We start from the raw sequence: 16495 nt of genomic DNA on the forward strand, positions 1-16495 counted from the left end.
CTAGAATAACAACAAGGCATCAATAAAATGTGAATAACAGTATACAGATGTACATTTTATGGCAGTGCATAATGTTTACCCTTCATACAAAATGTACTTATTATTAGAAGGAAATTGGCTTCCACAAAAGTGAATAACAAACCGTGTACACTTTGAGCAATGCTCAGTTTGAATTTATGACATTACATGAGGCAATATGATTCTAAAGGAAACTGCAACAGTAGCAATAAAAGTACACTGATTAGGAACATCTTTTTTTCTTTTTTTTATTTGCGGCTTAAAGTTAGCAGCAACGCATGTTTCGGAGGCTTCATCATGACTGTTAACATGCAAAAATGGTCCATTTTAAGGTGATATGAAGTACATTAATGCAGTTGATTGTTTCCAAATAACTAACAATGCTGTAACATGTAAAATAGTATTTATTTGTATGCAGAAAAAAGACTTTCCAACATATATGTTAAGAGACAAAGAAAAATATTTTAAATCTTTATGCTCAGTTGTATACATACACTGTATTTGCATATCCATGACTTTGGCAGTGCAGAACATGATCAGGCTACACACATGTACAGCTGTATGCATTTGTCAAACTTTTCATCATAATGCAGTAAGAATTACTTTCAATGAGTTAGAACTGTAGCTATAGACTTAATGCAAAGATTATGTTTGCTTGCTTTATAAGTGCAGTTTGTGTGATGTATATTGACATAAACCACCCATCATAATTGTTTTATATACATGTGAAATCAATTTCAACTGTTGATGAGAAAGGGATAGAAAATAGACTATGTGATGGCATGACGGTTAGATTACAACATACAAAATGTGTGGCATTGTAAAATATAGAAAGGGGAAAAAATGTGTATCCATTCTTTTGCATATGACCATGCCTGATATCCCCTACTATAGCTATCAAATGCAGTGATCATGGTCATAGAACAGCAATCTTAAACACTGATCAGCCATTCCATGTAAGGGTTATCATCAAACTGTCATCATCAAAATGGAGTTGGAATAATCAATATATTGGTGATATTATCATGGAGCTCAATAGAAATTGAAATGGTCAAGATCCCAGTCATCTTTTTGAATCGCCTGTTGAAAAGATAAATGTACATACCCTACCCATGACTGTGTACGAATTTGAATAAAAAAAAAAAAAATGTTGACCAAATGTATAGTTCCGTATAATATATGATAGTTAGAATTTTACTTTCTTTTTCGGTGGTATACAAGTCACCCCTGTTTCATATCATTTTCTTTTTCTTTTTTTTTTTAATTCTTCAAAGGCTTCTTTTTTTATAGTTATTTTATAAAATTCCAGTTTGTGTGACTCCTGTGACAGCTAGGAGGCCTGTTTTTGAAGGTACGCATTGAGAAATTGCTAACAGAACTTTTACTGTTTCTAAAAATGACAACCTTTTTAGCAAAAAATTAAAAAGCAGCAAATGTGTTTAAATATCTAAGTTTTTTAGAAACCCACAAGTTTGTTTTAAATAGTATATAAACCCACAGACTACAGTTTTAACCTTTTGAATTTCAAAATAGTTAGGGGCTTGTAACTTTTTCCAGAAAAGCCAGGACTAAACAGATTATAAAGATTTCAATCATTTCAATATTGTTCTTCGTGAACATAACTTCTCCAGTCACCCACCCATGGAAACTACATGTACCCCATGGCAACAGGCTATTTATAAGTAGAGGTCTATATGTCATTTATAAACAATCCTATCTCAACCATTACTGTCCATTTACTGCACTGAGAACTACATCCGCAAACATGTCGCAGAGTCTCACACATGTATGCGAAGAGATGTTTCGTAACACAAGTTACATTTTGTTTAATCAAAAATAGTCAAGTGGCAGCATGTGGCAGCACTGCCAGCATGATAAAGTATGGAAAATAGGGTATAGTATCAAGATTGTGTTGCACCTTGCATGCCTCAGATCTGACATACAGATTGATATGAAAACCTGTCTGAATGAAGTAATCAAATGTCATAATTCCAAAACAGTACCCTGTGATCCAAGTCACACCACAGAAATGATAATCTGCAAGATGTTAGCTATTTTCAAATCCAATCACAAATTTATTGATTAATTATTTTCCTCCAAATAAGTATTGGAAATGAAAGCCAAAGAACTTGTTAAGAAATGGAAAGCTGAAAAAGTAAAGATTTTAGTATGGCAAAAACAAATGCCATGTGAGTAACAATGGAATGGATTTGTCAATGGGTTATAAATGGACATGTAAAAGATTGTGTTTCGAAACTATTACACTCAGATGATAGTGAGTCAAAAGTGTAAAAATCCAAAAAGTATTTTCCACCATTTGCTCTGGATCATGCATAAAAGATACAACCTTAAATTCAAAAGTAATATATTTCTTAGTTAAGTGTATGCTTCCCTCTTGAATAACCATATATTAAAGTCCTTGAATCTTCAGGACAGGAATAGTGTTCAGTTCTTTAAAAAAAAAAGTGTATTTAACACTAAATAATCAAGTAATTGTTTGGTCTTCATTATCAAAGTCTAACCAGTCAAAAGAGTGATACAAATATGGTCACAACACTGCAACTTCTCTCAAGAGTAAAAATGAGTTATCCAACTTAAGAACATTGATGTATCCACAACTACTTGCTTTGTTGCACTACTGTTGCATGATGTGGGCATGCACGCAAGCTGGAAGTCACTTTCATTACTCACAATATCTAGCCTGTTCCATTGTTTCAAAAGGAAACCTACAAAATAAATGCTTTTCATACATTTAAACAACTATCTACACCTTGCTTGAGGAATCATTAAGTCTCATTCAGTCCAAACAGTTATTTGATAGACTTAGAATTACAAAATTGTAATCAAAACATTCCATTTACATGCTGTTAACATAAAATGAAGCCTCCGAAACATCTGGAAAATTAATCTGGTATGCCTTATGTTTTTATGAAAATCATGTATGTTATGTAGAAAGTGATGGGTAAATTGTGTCTTTTTTGGTTGATATACACTGTTTAAACATATTTGTGGGGCAACATCCTCATCTGCTAATATTTTATTGCTGAATGAAAAGGTGAGTTATGTGTGACACGTCTGCACTGTGTAAGAGAAATAGGTAAATCGTATAGTAAATCTATATTAGTGAGTAAACAAAGCAGCCAGAAAACTGAATGTGATTAAATATCGTTAGATATGTCATAAGCGATCATTGGGTGGGTGAACAATAAATCTAATTTGATTTTGTCCAGAGAAAATCACAAAAATGCAGTGTTAACATCCTTTTGAAGCCTCCGAAACCACTTTTTCTCTATAAAATGTATTAGCTCAAAAAATTATTGCAGTATCATAATGTTTTTATTATTTTTGTTGTCTGTCCATGTCTGTTGATGATTTCATGGCATAATTTGGGGCAGACACTCAAAGAATTTATCAGAAATGTCAAATTAGATGTTTTTGCTGTTTCGGAGGCTTCATGCGTCTCGGAGGCTTCATGTGTTAACGGAAAATTTGTATTGTCTCCTATTTTCAGAGAGTTTGGCGGATCTTAACTATTTGTGGTCTATTAGGTTAGGGCCCCATATCCTACATTTTGACATATAGATTAGGTCGCTTCTCTTATCTATATTCATATTATTTGACTAAACACTTTGTTTCGGAGGCTTCAAAACTGCTAACGGAAATTTCACTTGATGGAATAAAATTATCACAAAATTTCAAATATTCCTAGAATCAAGTAAACTTTGATGTAAGTCTAAAGTTTAGCTGTACCTTACTATTTTCAGCATAAAAGAAAGTAACCAAAACACATCCACTGATCATTACTGTCCATCAAAGTTTGTAAACAATTGTTAACGGAAAATGAAGCCTCCGAAACCCCAAATTTGAAGTCATAGTATTCTAAAATAAAGGGCCAGATACAAACCAAACTAATTTGGTCATTTCAATTGACCATACAACTATGCTTTTAACGTAAAAAATTAGATCTCTGCAGTTGCTGTAGAAAATTATTAACATTTCAAAAATGTTATATAGATTTCAATGCAACAAAATAGTCATTTTTAGGGTACATATGTGACTGTCAAAACAAAACGCATCAATACCTGGACCTGATTATGCTACCCAAGGTGGCTACTCATAAGGTGACTCACATGGGAAAAAATCTTTGAGATCTGTAAATCTATGTGTTCAGGGTGGGCCAAAAGGCTAAAAATTGAAAGTTACACCCTTTACCGTAAAACTGACCATATATATATATATATATATATATATATATATATATACATATATATGTATATACATTTACATTTTTATGTATATTATATATATATATATATATATATATATATATATATATGGTTCAAAAAGTTTGCGAATATCATCCATGTGACTGTAGGCAGAGAAAAAAATTGTTCTCCCAGATGAGACAAATTAATAAGAAAAAAGAATAAGTCGTCAGCCGACATGCAGACAATCCTATTCTTCGACTTTTGGTGGTCACATTTATCAAATAATATTTACCAATCATATCAATATGATATCAGCAGCTACTGCGGAAGCACAACAAGGAGCATCAATGACAGCTAGCAGTCAAATGAGGAAAAGTCAAAGTCAGCGCCAAATTTATACCTTTCCATTTTCCTGGTATTGTACGCAGTTTGTCCGCATGCCTAACTTGTGTTGTCCGGAAGGCATCCTGATTGTCCGCGTTCATTCCTGGTGTAATCCTAGATGTTTCCGCGCTGCCCGGCTACAATTAGCATATTCCGAGGTATTTCGCGCTCTTCCGGAGTGATTCCTAGGAATGTCCGCAGTCAGTCCGCGGACAGTCCTAGGAATGTCCCAGGACAAGCCGATTCACAAAGTTATTCCGCGTCTGTCGCGGACAGGATGCCGAAATAACAAAATTTGCTTCCGCAACCCTTCCGGGGCTTGTCAGCGCCCAATTGGACGTCCGCCCTAAGCGACCTGACTTTACGCAATATACAGTATAATGTATCATATTATAAAGAAATATCAAAATTAAGCATTTTCACCCTAAAAATCGAAAAATTCCAGAAGGCTCCTACTCTAATATCAATGAGTAGGTCCTAGGGGATCACCTCTCAAAATTTGGTGCTTTTATCCGCTCTGTAACGGTAAGCCCAAATTTTGACATCAAGCGACCTGACTAATTCTCGTCCTCTAACCACCTCTTCCTCTTCCTTCTTCTCCTCTTTGCAATCTGTCATATTGAATCAGAGAAGTGACCTCTCCTCATCACTTTGGGAAATGTCAAAGCATTACACAAAGACAGTGCTTGCCTTACCTCATATAAAGACTTCAGTTTTCCCTTCACATTTATGCTCACATGTCTTTACTGTACTGTGAACATCTGTGAACATGCCTATGAACAATATTTGATTCATGAATGTGGCTGATTGTAATACCGTATATCTATGAAATACTCCCACCTTTTCTCCCTACAGATCATCCAGAATCCAGCATGTGTTCCTAAGAAGGGTTGCTTCTACCCTCCCACAGTCATCACCAATGTTCAGACATCGTCAAAGGTCGTTATGGAGGAGGTAAGAATCCCCAAAACCTTGTATGTTGTTCATTTTGTTTTATATCTTATCATAATGTGAGAAATTGCATTCTGAGTATTGCAAATTAGAATTGAAATAGGCACAGAAGCTTGGCTTACTTCGTTTCATCGGGTGATCATGTTCAGGTCGGGTGGTCACGATACACAACCTTTCGCAGATTATATGCTCTACTATACGAAGGGTCGGGTAGAGCATTTGAGAATTAGACCCCTATTATTTACGAAGTATCGAGTACAGCTTATCCGAATAAAAGCCAGTGCAAATTTACGAACGTTCGCGTGTGTTACGCAGTGGTATTCCTATGTTTTTGTCCCCGCCGAACGAGTTCGAGCAGGGGACTATGAAACGGGCTCCGTACGTGTGTGTGTCCGTGTGTCCGTCCGTCCGTCTGTCCGTCCGTCTGTCTGTGCGTCCGTGTGTGATCAAAATGTTCAATTTGCTACTTCTCTGTCATTTATGAGCCAATTTTGATTCTGTTTGCTTTATATGATAGCACTACATGGGAGCTTTGAAACTTCTACACAGAATTTCAGTTGTGACCTTTGACCTTGACCTTTGACCTATATTGTACATTTTGCTTCAAAATGCTACTCCTTCGCTATTTCTAACCCGATTTCGATTCCGTTTGCTTTATGTGATGGCACTAGGTGAGGGCTTCAAAACTTCTACACAGAATTTGACCTTTGACTTCTTTGACCTTTGACCTTGATTTTTGACCTATATTGTACATTGGCTACAAAATGCTACCCCTTCGCCATTTCTAACCCGATTTCGATTCCGTTTGCTTTATGTGATGGCACTAGGTGAGGGCTTCAAAACTTCTACACAGAATTTTGACCTTTGACTTCTTTGACCTTTGACCTTGATTTTTGACCTATATTGTACATTGGCTACAAAATGCTACTCCTTCGCCATTTCTAACCCGATTTCGATTCCGTTTGCTTTATGTGATGGCACTAGGTGAGGGCTTCAAAACTTCTACACAGAATTTTGACCTTTGACTGCTTTGACCTTTGACCTTGATTTTTGACCTATATTGTACATTTTGCTACAAAATGCTACTCCTTCGCCATTTCTAACCCGATTTCGATTCCGTTTGCTTTATGTGATGGCACTAGGTGAGGGCTTCAAAACTTCGACACAGAATTTTGACCTTTGACTTCTTTGACCTTTGACCTTGATTTTTGACCTGCATTGTACATTTTGCTCCAAAATGCTACTCCTTTGCCATTTCTAACCCAATTTCATTTCCGTTTTCTTTATGTGATGGCACTAGGTGAGGGCTAACACTTCTACACAGAATTTTGACCTTTGACTTCTTTGACCTTTGACCTTGATTTTTGACCTATATTGTACATTGGCTACAAAATGCTACTCCTTCGCCATTTCTAACCCGATTTCGATTCCGTTTGCTTTTTGTGATGGCACTAGGTGAGGACTTCAAAACTTCTACACAGAATTTTGACCTTTGACTTCTTTGACCTTTGACCTTGATTTTTTACCGATATTGTACATTTTGCTACTAAATGCTACTTCCGGCGGGGACATATTTTACGCACCGCGTAATTTCTACTTTTCCTTGTTACTCTGAAAAAAATTTCACAAGCGTTTGTATACAAGGCTAGCAGCACAGTACTGTTCAAACTGTTCAAGTACTGTGCATAACTATGGCAAAGCGATACGCTCACGTGCGATATAGTGATAATGCAGGTATCAATCTGTGGACCGCCATCCATGTATGTGCGACGAAGGTAATGGTCGTCTCGATTCGTGGATTACAACGATCTGGTCCTTCTTGTTTCATCTGAAGCTCTTGACAACGTCAGCATTATCGTGGTTTCTGTCTCTACTCATTTCTTCACTGCTGGTGACAGCTAGCTCATACCACCTCCATAGACTTTATTGGGCTAAATCGTGATATCGGTCCCCTCTTGTTCTGCGTGTTTGTTCTCCGTGTGCATCTTCACCATGTGTAAAGTCTATGGAGGTGGATAGCAGTCACCGGCTATGACGAAATGAATGGCTTGAATGGAGTGGGGACCTATTTCAGGAAAATGCCCTTTATTGTACAGAACCACGTAGTATCATTATGGAGACATTCTTTCAGATCACTGCGAATGCTTGTGTTATTTATTTTGACTGACAAGATGGAATTCTTTTCAGATATGATCAGAATTTAGTTACCGGTGCATGAAAGAATCCCTTTAAAATTTGATGAGATTGTCAGACCTTTCCAATCCCTTTCTGAAATATTATTCAAAACTGATTAGTTTGTTTGGTGGGTCAAAGTAGACTCGCAGAACTCTTGATTAATTGGTTCAGTTCATGTTCTCTGCTTTACCATGTATATTCTGTGTTTTGTAGGCCCTATAGACTGTGCAAAATGCAAACTTTGGGATTGAATGATCATAGATTCTGTGTACGTGATTTCAGAAGTCGTATGCCACTATTCTTTGTTTCTTCGTCGGTCCATGAACAACTTTGAATTAATTATCATACCTGAGTACAATATCAACACTTTTATGTTAACCCTAAAACCCAAGGGGGGGGGGGGGGGCAATTATGCCCCCTACCAATTTGCCACTCCTACATTCTTTTTCTGATTTCAACCAAATTTGTTGACTTTCCCTGAAATTTGGTTGCAAACATTTTGACATATAATTTAGCCATGTCCATATTTCTGGTTGCCATAGCGAGCATAAACTGACAACCATGTCAGTCAGATTTTGTGTGTTTTTCTGTTCCATATAGGACCTTATAGTGGATGAAATGGGGTTAATTTCTTGGCTGCAATTTGCTGAATTAGCAGAATATGGCTGTTAATGGCCCTGAAATGTTTTTTCTTATTACCAAGGTATTTGCTTTATTTTTATGTGACATAGGCATCAAAATATAATAGATATAAGAGAGATAATTGAAAGAAGCGGCATTTTTCAAAGATTACTACAGTTGAACCTCTCGTATCCGGACAAGTCGGGACCGGGGCTCATCCGGATAAGGGATTTGGCCGGATACGGGAGACTCAATGCTTTATACATGTACATATACATACACATGTACTGATGTAGCCCATTGTAGTACCACATGTAGTAATGTGTATACTGCAACCTTTTCATTGTTACATTTGGGGATGTTTGGGGATGTTAAAATGTCTGAGGGAAAGCAATATGGAAGGAAATTTGATGTAATGTATGTTAATCATGTTGGAAGTAATATGTAATTCATGTGTGTTTGTGTAGGAGTTCTCAAGGAGTTGGGAATCCCCCTTTCCTCCCGTAATTATTTAAAAAAAAAACAAATCATGGCGAGATTGCGTCCGTATAATAGAGAGATCCGGATAAAGGGAGGCCGGATAATAGAGGTTCAACTGTATCTTACTTTGTGTCATTTTGACTCTTTCACACGAGTTTTCCCTCTAGTATCATCTCTCTATCATAATATCAATCTGCAAACTCAAAATTCGTATATCATGGAAATGTGATAACTATATGTGTACCTAACTCAAATAATCACTGGTCTCAAAATATGTTTCTTTATACTATAATGAATGGCGCCCCATGTGGTGACCTTGAGGAATTCAAACCGTGACAGACAATGAAGTTTGATTTGCTTTTGTATTATGACAAATATGAAAGTGATTGGTCCAGAATAGCGACATATATACTTTGGCTAAAAAGAAAATGACAAAGAAAAATCATGTTTTTGGCATATTTCTTATGTATCTCTTTATATTTTGGTAAATATCACCTCCAATGGTGACCTTGAGAAAGTTCAAATGTACTGTAGGGTCATGTAGAGTTTGAGTTGCTCTATTCATGTGCCAAATATGACGGTGACACATCAAATAATAAAGAAGTTATATGGGGGCACAATGTACCCTTCCCCCTTGGGCCTGGGAAGGGTCAAAATAGCTTGGGCTTTGTTGTCTATAGGGTTAAAAAAGGAAATACGACTTCACATCTATTTGCACCCTGAATTATACAATGTACCGGTACTCTAATTAACACAAACCATGGAAAAGTCAAAAGTTAAGGATTATTAGATTCAATAACATCATGAGTATTGAATCCAAGGGATGATGGGGAAAAAGAGGGATGTACTGTGTGTGCATGTATGTGCATGTGCATGTGTGTGTGTGTGTGTGTGTGTGTGTAGGCCTTTTGTGTCAAGCGGTTTGCGTGTGTAGGTGCAAACAATGGTATATTATATCATGAAGAGTTTCATTGCAAAATGAGCTAAGCGTCATTTTAAACATTGTAAAGTATGTCCACCGTCAGAGCAAAATAAAGCCTTTACGGTGACACCTCACTTGTAACATAACAAGAGATATTCTAGCAGTTATAAAACATATCCCACATTTTCTTATTATTTTCTTTGTTTTCTAGCAGGTTTAATCACAAATATCTCAACTTAACAAGAATGGAGTTTGGAGTTTTGGAGCACATTTTGCGATGAAACTCTTCATGATTATGTTAACGCTTATAGATTTGCAGTTTTGATTGGAAGTAGGGCCTACACTAAAGCTTTTCCATATTTGTGCATCATTTTGTCCATCCTGTAATGCGATTGTTTTATTTAGCCATAGAATTATGTTTTTGTGGATATTTTATACTCTTTTATTTGTTATTGCCATTAATTTTTGTGCTATTTTGTAACAGCAAATTTTTATAAAAATCTTGCAAAATGTTGTGACTTGAAGTACTCCCTCAGTTTTTGAGCAATTGACCTTAAATTTGGCATGTGTGACCACTATCATAGGTAAATGTGCAAGACACCTTTTTTGTCAGTGTCCCATGATGTGTTGCCATGTTGCCATGGCAACAGCAAATTTTTGTAAAACCCACAAAATATTGCAGATTGAACTATTCTCCAAGTTTTAAAGCAATTCAGTTGAAATTTTGCATATATGAACAGTATATGAATATATGAACAATGTGTTGCCGTTGCGAATGTACTCTCAATATTCATGAACTAAACATATTCATAAGGCATGTGAGGTCATAGGTGAGAAGTTTTTGCTTTGATAAAGTCTTCCTCTTAAAGAAACAAGTGAAAATGAATGTTGTATTTTAACAGAAATCTCAAATTGTGCAGGAGCAGCAAATGAGGAAAAATGACATCATATTGAAAAAAAAAAACAGTGAATGGACTTTCCACTCCGATCCAGCCAGCTCGCTGTAGTACTGATAGTATATTGCATGTCCGATGTGTGACATCATATATTAGTCGACTACAATAGTAGCGGATCTTTTCGTTGTGCTGTGACCTCGCACCTCATCAGCACTTTATTCATCGGAATGTGCCTATTAAAAAAAAAGAATGCAAACATCTATTATGATAACACTTGAAAAGTCGTGACATTGAATCATTCGTACTTCATGCAGATATCACTACACTAACAATTCAAGTTATGATCATACATAACAATGCATTTCCACAGAGAGAACACCACAAAAATGTTGATTCATGAGACTGTACTATGTCTCTGCGTGCGGAAAAGAATTCAAAAATTTGTGCTCCGAACAAAGATAGAGAATGCATTGTCTTTTTGTTATTTCCAGATGTCACATATTCAGACACATTACTTCTGCACTGTGATTTTTTTAGGATTTTGTAAAGAAATACATACTTAATGATATACTTGTAAGATTTTTGATGTTCATGCAGTGAAAATGTGAAATTTTAGCAACTGTCTCTGATAATAGTCTTTCATAATTTGAAAATTAAGTTTTGCTCGATTTTTTATTTTTTTTTTGTCATTATTCAACAACTGTAACATAATGATAAGTCAAAAGTGAGGTTTTTCCTATTAAAAAAAAAAGAGTAGAAATCATTACAAACTAGAGAAGCACTCTGAGAGCGCAGACCTCCGCCAAGCATGCAGCTCATTTCCACCACTGATCTTGTTCTTCCATAGAGATAATATCAGTGATTTCCACCCATACGTATATAGCATGCATGCTGAAAGTCACCTGATTTCCCAATATAGAAGCCCTTTGTTACGTCATAAACTTCCAGCTGCGCCGTGCGCTTTACCTTGGTAGAAACTAGAGCACACACTTTAGTGCGAGCATGCAAACCTCAAATGCGCGCAGCCTGAACTCCCAAGTTCATTGACCCTACCTGCCAAAATATCAAAAATCCTTCATAAATTCCCTCAAAATTTTCGGATCACTACAAAAATTCAATTATCTGTTACTTGTGTCATTCTCAACCTTTCCCGTAAGTTTCATCCAAATCCGTTAACTACTTTTTTAGTTATTTTGCACACGGACAAACAAGCAAACAAACAAGCAAACAAACAAACCAGTGGTAATGATAACATAACCTCCTCTGGATGCCTTGTCGGAGGTAATTATGAGTTAATAGTTGAGTTATAGCAATTTTGCTGTGACACTTTCCCAGCGGTTTCTTGTATGCAGCACATTCATTCAGGAGGAGAGCAAGATCAGAGCTGAACAAAAATGGGAAGTTGATTGTATCCATCCGCTGCAACTGGAAATACTAACATCAAGGGCCAAGAGCCGCTGCAACCTTTAGCTTTGAGTGTATTATAATTACAAACACACATACACACACACACACACACACACACACACACACACACACACAAACACCATATTATATCATTTAACTTGCACATTAATTTTAAATCTATACTTGTCTTTCTCATTGTTGCTCAATTTACACATAGTTTCTCTTTTCTTGTGTTCATCTTTAGATTTTTGGTCCCGTTCTGGTGGTTCTCCCATTCCGTACAGCAAAAGAGGCCATAGCCCTGGCCAACAACACCAACTATGGTCTAGCGGGAAGTGTCTGGACAGAGAATGTTAGCCTAGGGCTGGAGGTGGCTCTGAGCATCAAAGCTGGTGCCATCTGGGTAAATGCACACAACATGTTTGATGCAGCAGCAGGCTTTGGTGGATACAGGCACAGTGGCTATGGGCGTGATGGAGGCAAGGAGGTGAGACCATGTAGTTCATGGTGTGACTCTAATGGATGTATTGCAGTGAAACTTAGTACATATGCATGTACTCTCTGACATTGATTCTCTTGGGAAATTTAGTGTTATGGGGTGTATGGTCAAAGGTCAGAGTAAAGATGCTGAAATTATATTATTTAATGCTGAAATTACCTTGTTTTCCATACTGAGGAGATTATTCAATGCATGCATTTTAACTAGGTATATACATGCAATCATGCACAGTGATTCTGTAGGGAAAGATTCGGTCCATGGAGTCAAAGGTCAAGTGAAAATCGTAGAATGTATCAATTTTTGCATATTTTGAAAAAAACTCAAAGTCTTGTCATGAAAATTGGATGTTACCATTTAGTGATTATTTGAAGAAACTTATGGGCAATGGTTAAGGTCAAGTGAAAATGCTCAAATTCCTGAATACTTGCTCTTTGAAACAATTTAGCCATCATTTCAAATGAAGCCTCAAATGTAAACGCTCAACACATTTGTGGTTGTGCCAAACTTTCAAACATGTCATTTAAATTTTTTAGCCAATCATGTGAAACTGTTGTCTCACATTGTCAAGACATACCCTTAGGAGAACCATTTGATATGGTGAAGGCATACCAGTCGCCAAAGTGACATTTCTAGTTATGCTTTGCATCTGTGTAGCAGTCGTGTTGCATTCACCTGCCATTCAGGCGTTCTCGTAGTAGTGCACTTGTAAAAATTTGCTAGCTGTATGCAGACAAATATGCAGTAATGCGATTGAAAATGGCATTGTTCAATGTATGAAACACATGAACACTTTAACACATACAGTATGTACATATACATGTGAGTAATTATACATGTACAGTGATAATACTAGGTGTTTCAAAAAACATTTCCCACTTTTGATCATAAATATTTCAAAAACTGTTCATTCAATAAAACTGTCATTGATATGAGTAACAGCTGGATAGTGTACAATTTGGTTGGAGGTGATTTGCACGTGAAAGCATAAATGAGTTTCATTAAATCCAAGATTGATTTTGAAGTAAGGTTTCAGATTTTGGTCATATTTTAACCCTCTGTACAAAAATTGAACTTCGCACAGGAACCAATGATGTGTATGTGAGTGTGTGCTGACAGTGGCCCTGAACAATGGACATGCCTGAACCACCTGTTGACTAGGCCTCAGTCTGACGCTCCCTGGCACATGAATGCTTAATCAATAATTCATGTGGATTGCCCTGGGCACTGCTAGTCTGAATTCATGCACGGTAAAGTGCTTGCAAACACCACATTTCATTCCAGCTGGCAATCATTGTCAAATTTTGCTTCTGATATATCACTAAATTTGGGATATAAATAAGCATGAATGATCTAAAGCTCCTCATTTTAATACAACTGTCTACTAATTAAATAGTCTGACAAATTTTTCGCTTTTTCGATAAAAAGAGATCATTTTTGGTAAAGAGTTCAGCAGCATTTATCATTGGGGCGATTTGTTTCAGATTAGATTTATTTAAGGCTCCATATACACGAGTGTATTATACTCTAATTGATTTTCTTTACTTCCTGTCACCACGTTTACGATAGAACAGAAGGTATTCATTGTAATTTTGTTTTTCAGAAGTAGGAAGAGCACTGACGCGACTCAACGACAGTATCGACAGGCGTTTGACTTTACACAGATACTGCCAGAGGCTGAATAAAGACTAACTGTGATAGTGGAATTTCTCATGAATGAATAATGAAGCATTCAAACCCTGGCCATTGTTCAGGACCATTGTCAGGGTGTTAACCACACACTCCCATACACACTCATTGACCCCTGTGCAAAGTGAAATTTTGTACAGAGGGTTGAAAATAGAGCAAAGTCTGGAACCTAACTGTGAAATTAATCATGGATTTCATGAAACTTATTTATGCTTTCATATTTAAACCATCTTCAACCAAATTGTACATTATTCAGCTATTACTCATATCAATGACAGTGTTAACTGATACATAGTTTTTGAATTATTAAAGAATCAAAAGTGGGAAATGTATTTTTGAAACACCTAGTACATGTATTAAATGGTATGTGTATGCAATACACACAAAATGTTGGAGAACCTGTCTATAGTTGCCACCTGTCTATAAAGGTCACTCTTTTTGTTTCCCGTAGGTAGCCTCTACAGACTAGTTTGACAAATTGTGCACATTAGTACTTTTGTGCTGATGACAGGTGCAATGCATGAAAAATTCCACATTGCAAATTGTTCAGTGTTTATGATGCCTAACACCACCAACAAGCTGCCCCAGTTTTATTACTAATTCCAACTAGGGAATGTAAGTTCCCTGTGTGCTTTCTTTGTATGTGCCAAGTCTGTTTGTTGCTACTACAGTGTTTATGTGATAGATTTATGATCACTATTTCTGAAAGCCATGCATTATCATGAAAATTTGGCTCTACATTTTTTCTCTTTAATTCAAGAATTATTGCAAAGTACAATTTTTCTAAGACAATGATCAAAGCAACAGAACTTTTGAAATCAAATTCAAAATACATGAAACAGAAATCAACTGCTCTAAAATTTTCTGGTTCAATATTCTAGAAAATGAATTTCAAAAGCCGCAGACTCTCTAATCGTTCCTGAAAAAGTGTAAAAAATACACTGTAAATTCATTCTAGTGATATTAAAAGTTTGTTTGAACAAGTATTCATGAATAGTGATTGATTCTGTTTTGGCAGTTCAACAAGGCAGCTTCTACACAGTGTTTCCCATGAAACATTCATCTTCATTTATGCAATTTTAAATAGCAGTGTAACTTCTGAGCTGGTAAAGCTGACATATCAAATGTATGTGTCATTTGAAGTAAGTGATAAATTCATTTTCATTTATTCTCATCAAGTGGATATGTAGTTAGTCATAAATGGATATCATGACTGTCCACAGTGTGTTTTATCATTTTGTACATCTTTAACCACATCACCAGGGATTATATGAATATGTCATTCCATCTTGGATGGAGAAGGTAAAGCCAGGCAGTGTCGATGTTGACATCAAAATATTTGGTAGCCATGTTCCCAACATTCCCACCGACAACCTGCCGGCACAGTCCACTGTTCAAGTAGATGGCTTCCCCGCACCAAGGTGAGCATACTTGATTTTTTATTATATATATATATATATATATATATATATATATATATATATATATATATATATACATATTTGATATATTCATCAGCATTAGACTGGCATGACACTTCTCTGAACAGGCAAAACCATCATTGTCTATTTGTGCCTTTTACAAGTTATGCATTAGGGGACAAGAAAATTTTGTTTGTAGTAATCCTAGATATGCTTTTTTTTTTTCTTTTGTTGTTCTAGATGTTTGGCTGTTTACAAAGCACTTGATGCACAACCTAAGAGTACCAGAAAGCATAATTGCCACTTTAGCGTGCTGGAGTTGCAGTTGTGTCATGATAGGTGTGGCAAGAATAGCTAACACTGGTTTTAATTTTGTGAGAAAGAGCAACCAACAGTTGCAAGTAAAAAATGTAACCAACAGGAACAGCAAACTGCAGTAGATGTTTCTGTACGGTATTTCTGTAATTCTGATGCACTTCAGACACCTATGCAGGTGAATACTGTTTTATTCTTCTTCTTCTTCTTTTTGAGGGGGAATAACATAATTCTAATAACTGCAGAATAAAACCCACTGAATAACTGTACAGAATGTCATTAACCCTGGTATCCTCATTTGCCCACTGTTCAGCATTGACCGCACCTACAAGCTATACTATGGTGGTGCCCAAAAGAGACCAGATGGTATGTACTCCAGACCAATCATGGACACAGAGAATCAGGTGGTGGCCCTGGTCTCCGATAGCAACAGGAAAGACGTGAGGAACGCTGTGGAAGCTGCACATAAGGCTGCTCCAGGGTGAGTGGGGTTACTGCACTCGCTGTGATTG

General features: G+C 36.5%; 1 protein-coding gene across 1 annotated transcript in view; it reads left to right on the forward strand.

Annotated features, from left to right (window-relative positions):
• The window catches only part of LOC139731426 (putative aldehyde dehydrogenase DhaS), a 41736-nt gene extending 25268 nt beyond the window's left edge, over positions 1–16468 (forward strand). Inside the window, exons 7-10 of the mRNA XM_071642308.1 lie at positions 5466–5564; positions 12307–12549; positions 15511–15668; positions 16297–16468. Of these exons, the coding sequence (XP_071498409.1) occupies positions 5466–5564; positions 12307–12549; positions 15511–15668; positions 16297–16468 (672 nt within the window). The remainder of the gene's footprint in view (positions 1–5465; positions 5565–12306; positions 12550–15510; positions 15669–16296) is intronic.
• The last annotated feature ends 27 nt before the right edge of the window (positions 16469–16495 follow it).

Source organism: Diadema antillarum, unplaced genomic scaffold (assembly GCF_040938485.1).
Source record: "Diadema antillarum isolate AM-2024a unplaced genomic scaffold, OU_Dant_1.0 seq00000371_RagTag, whole genome shotgun sequence".
NCBI classification, from domain to species: Eukaryota; Metazoa; Echinodermata; class Echinoidea; order Diadematoida; family Diadematidae; genus Diadema; species Diadema antillarum.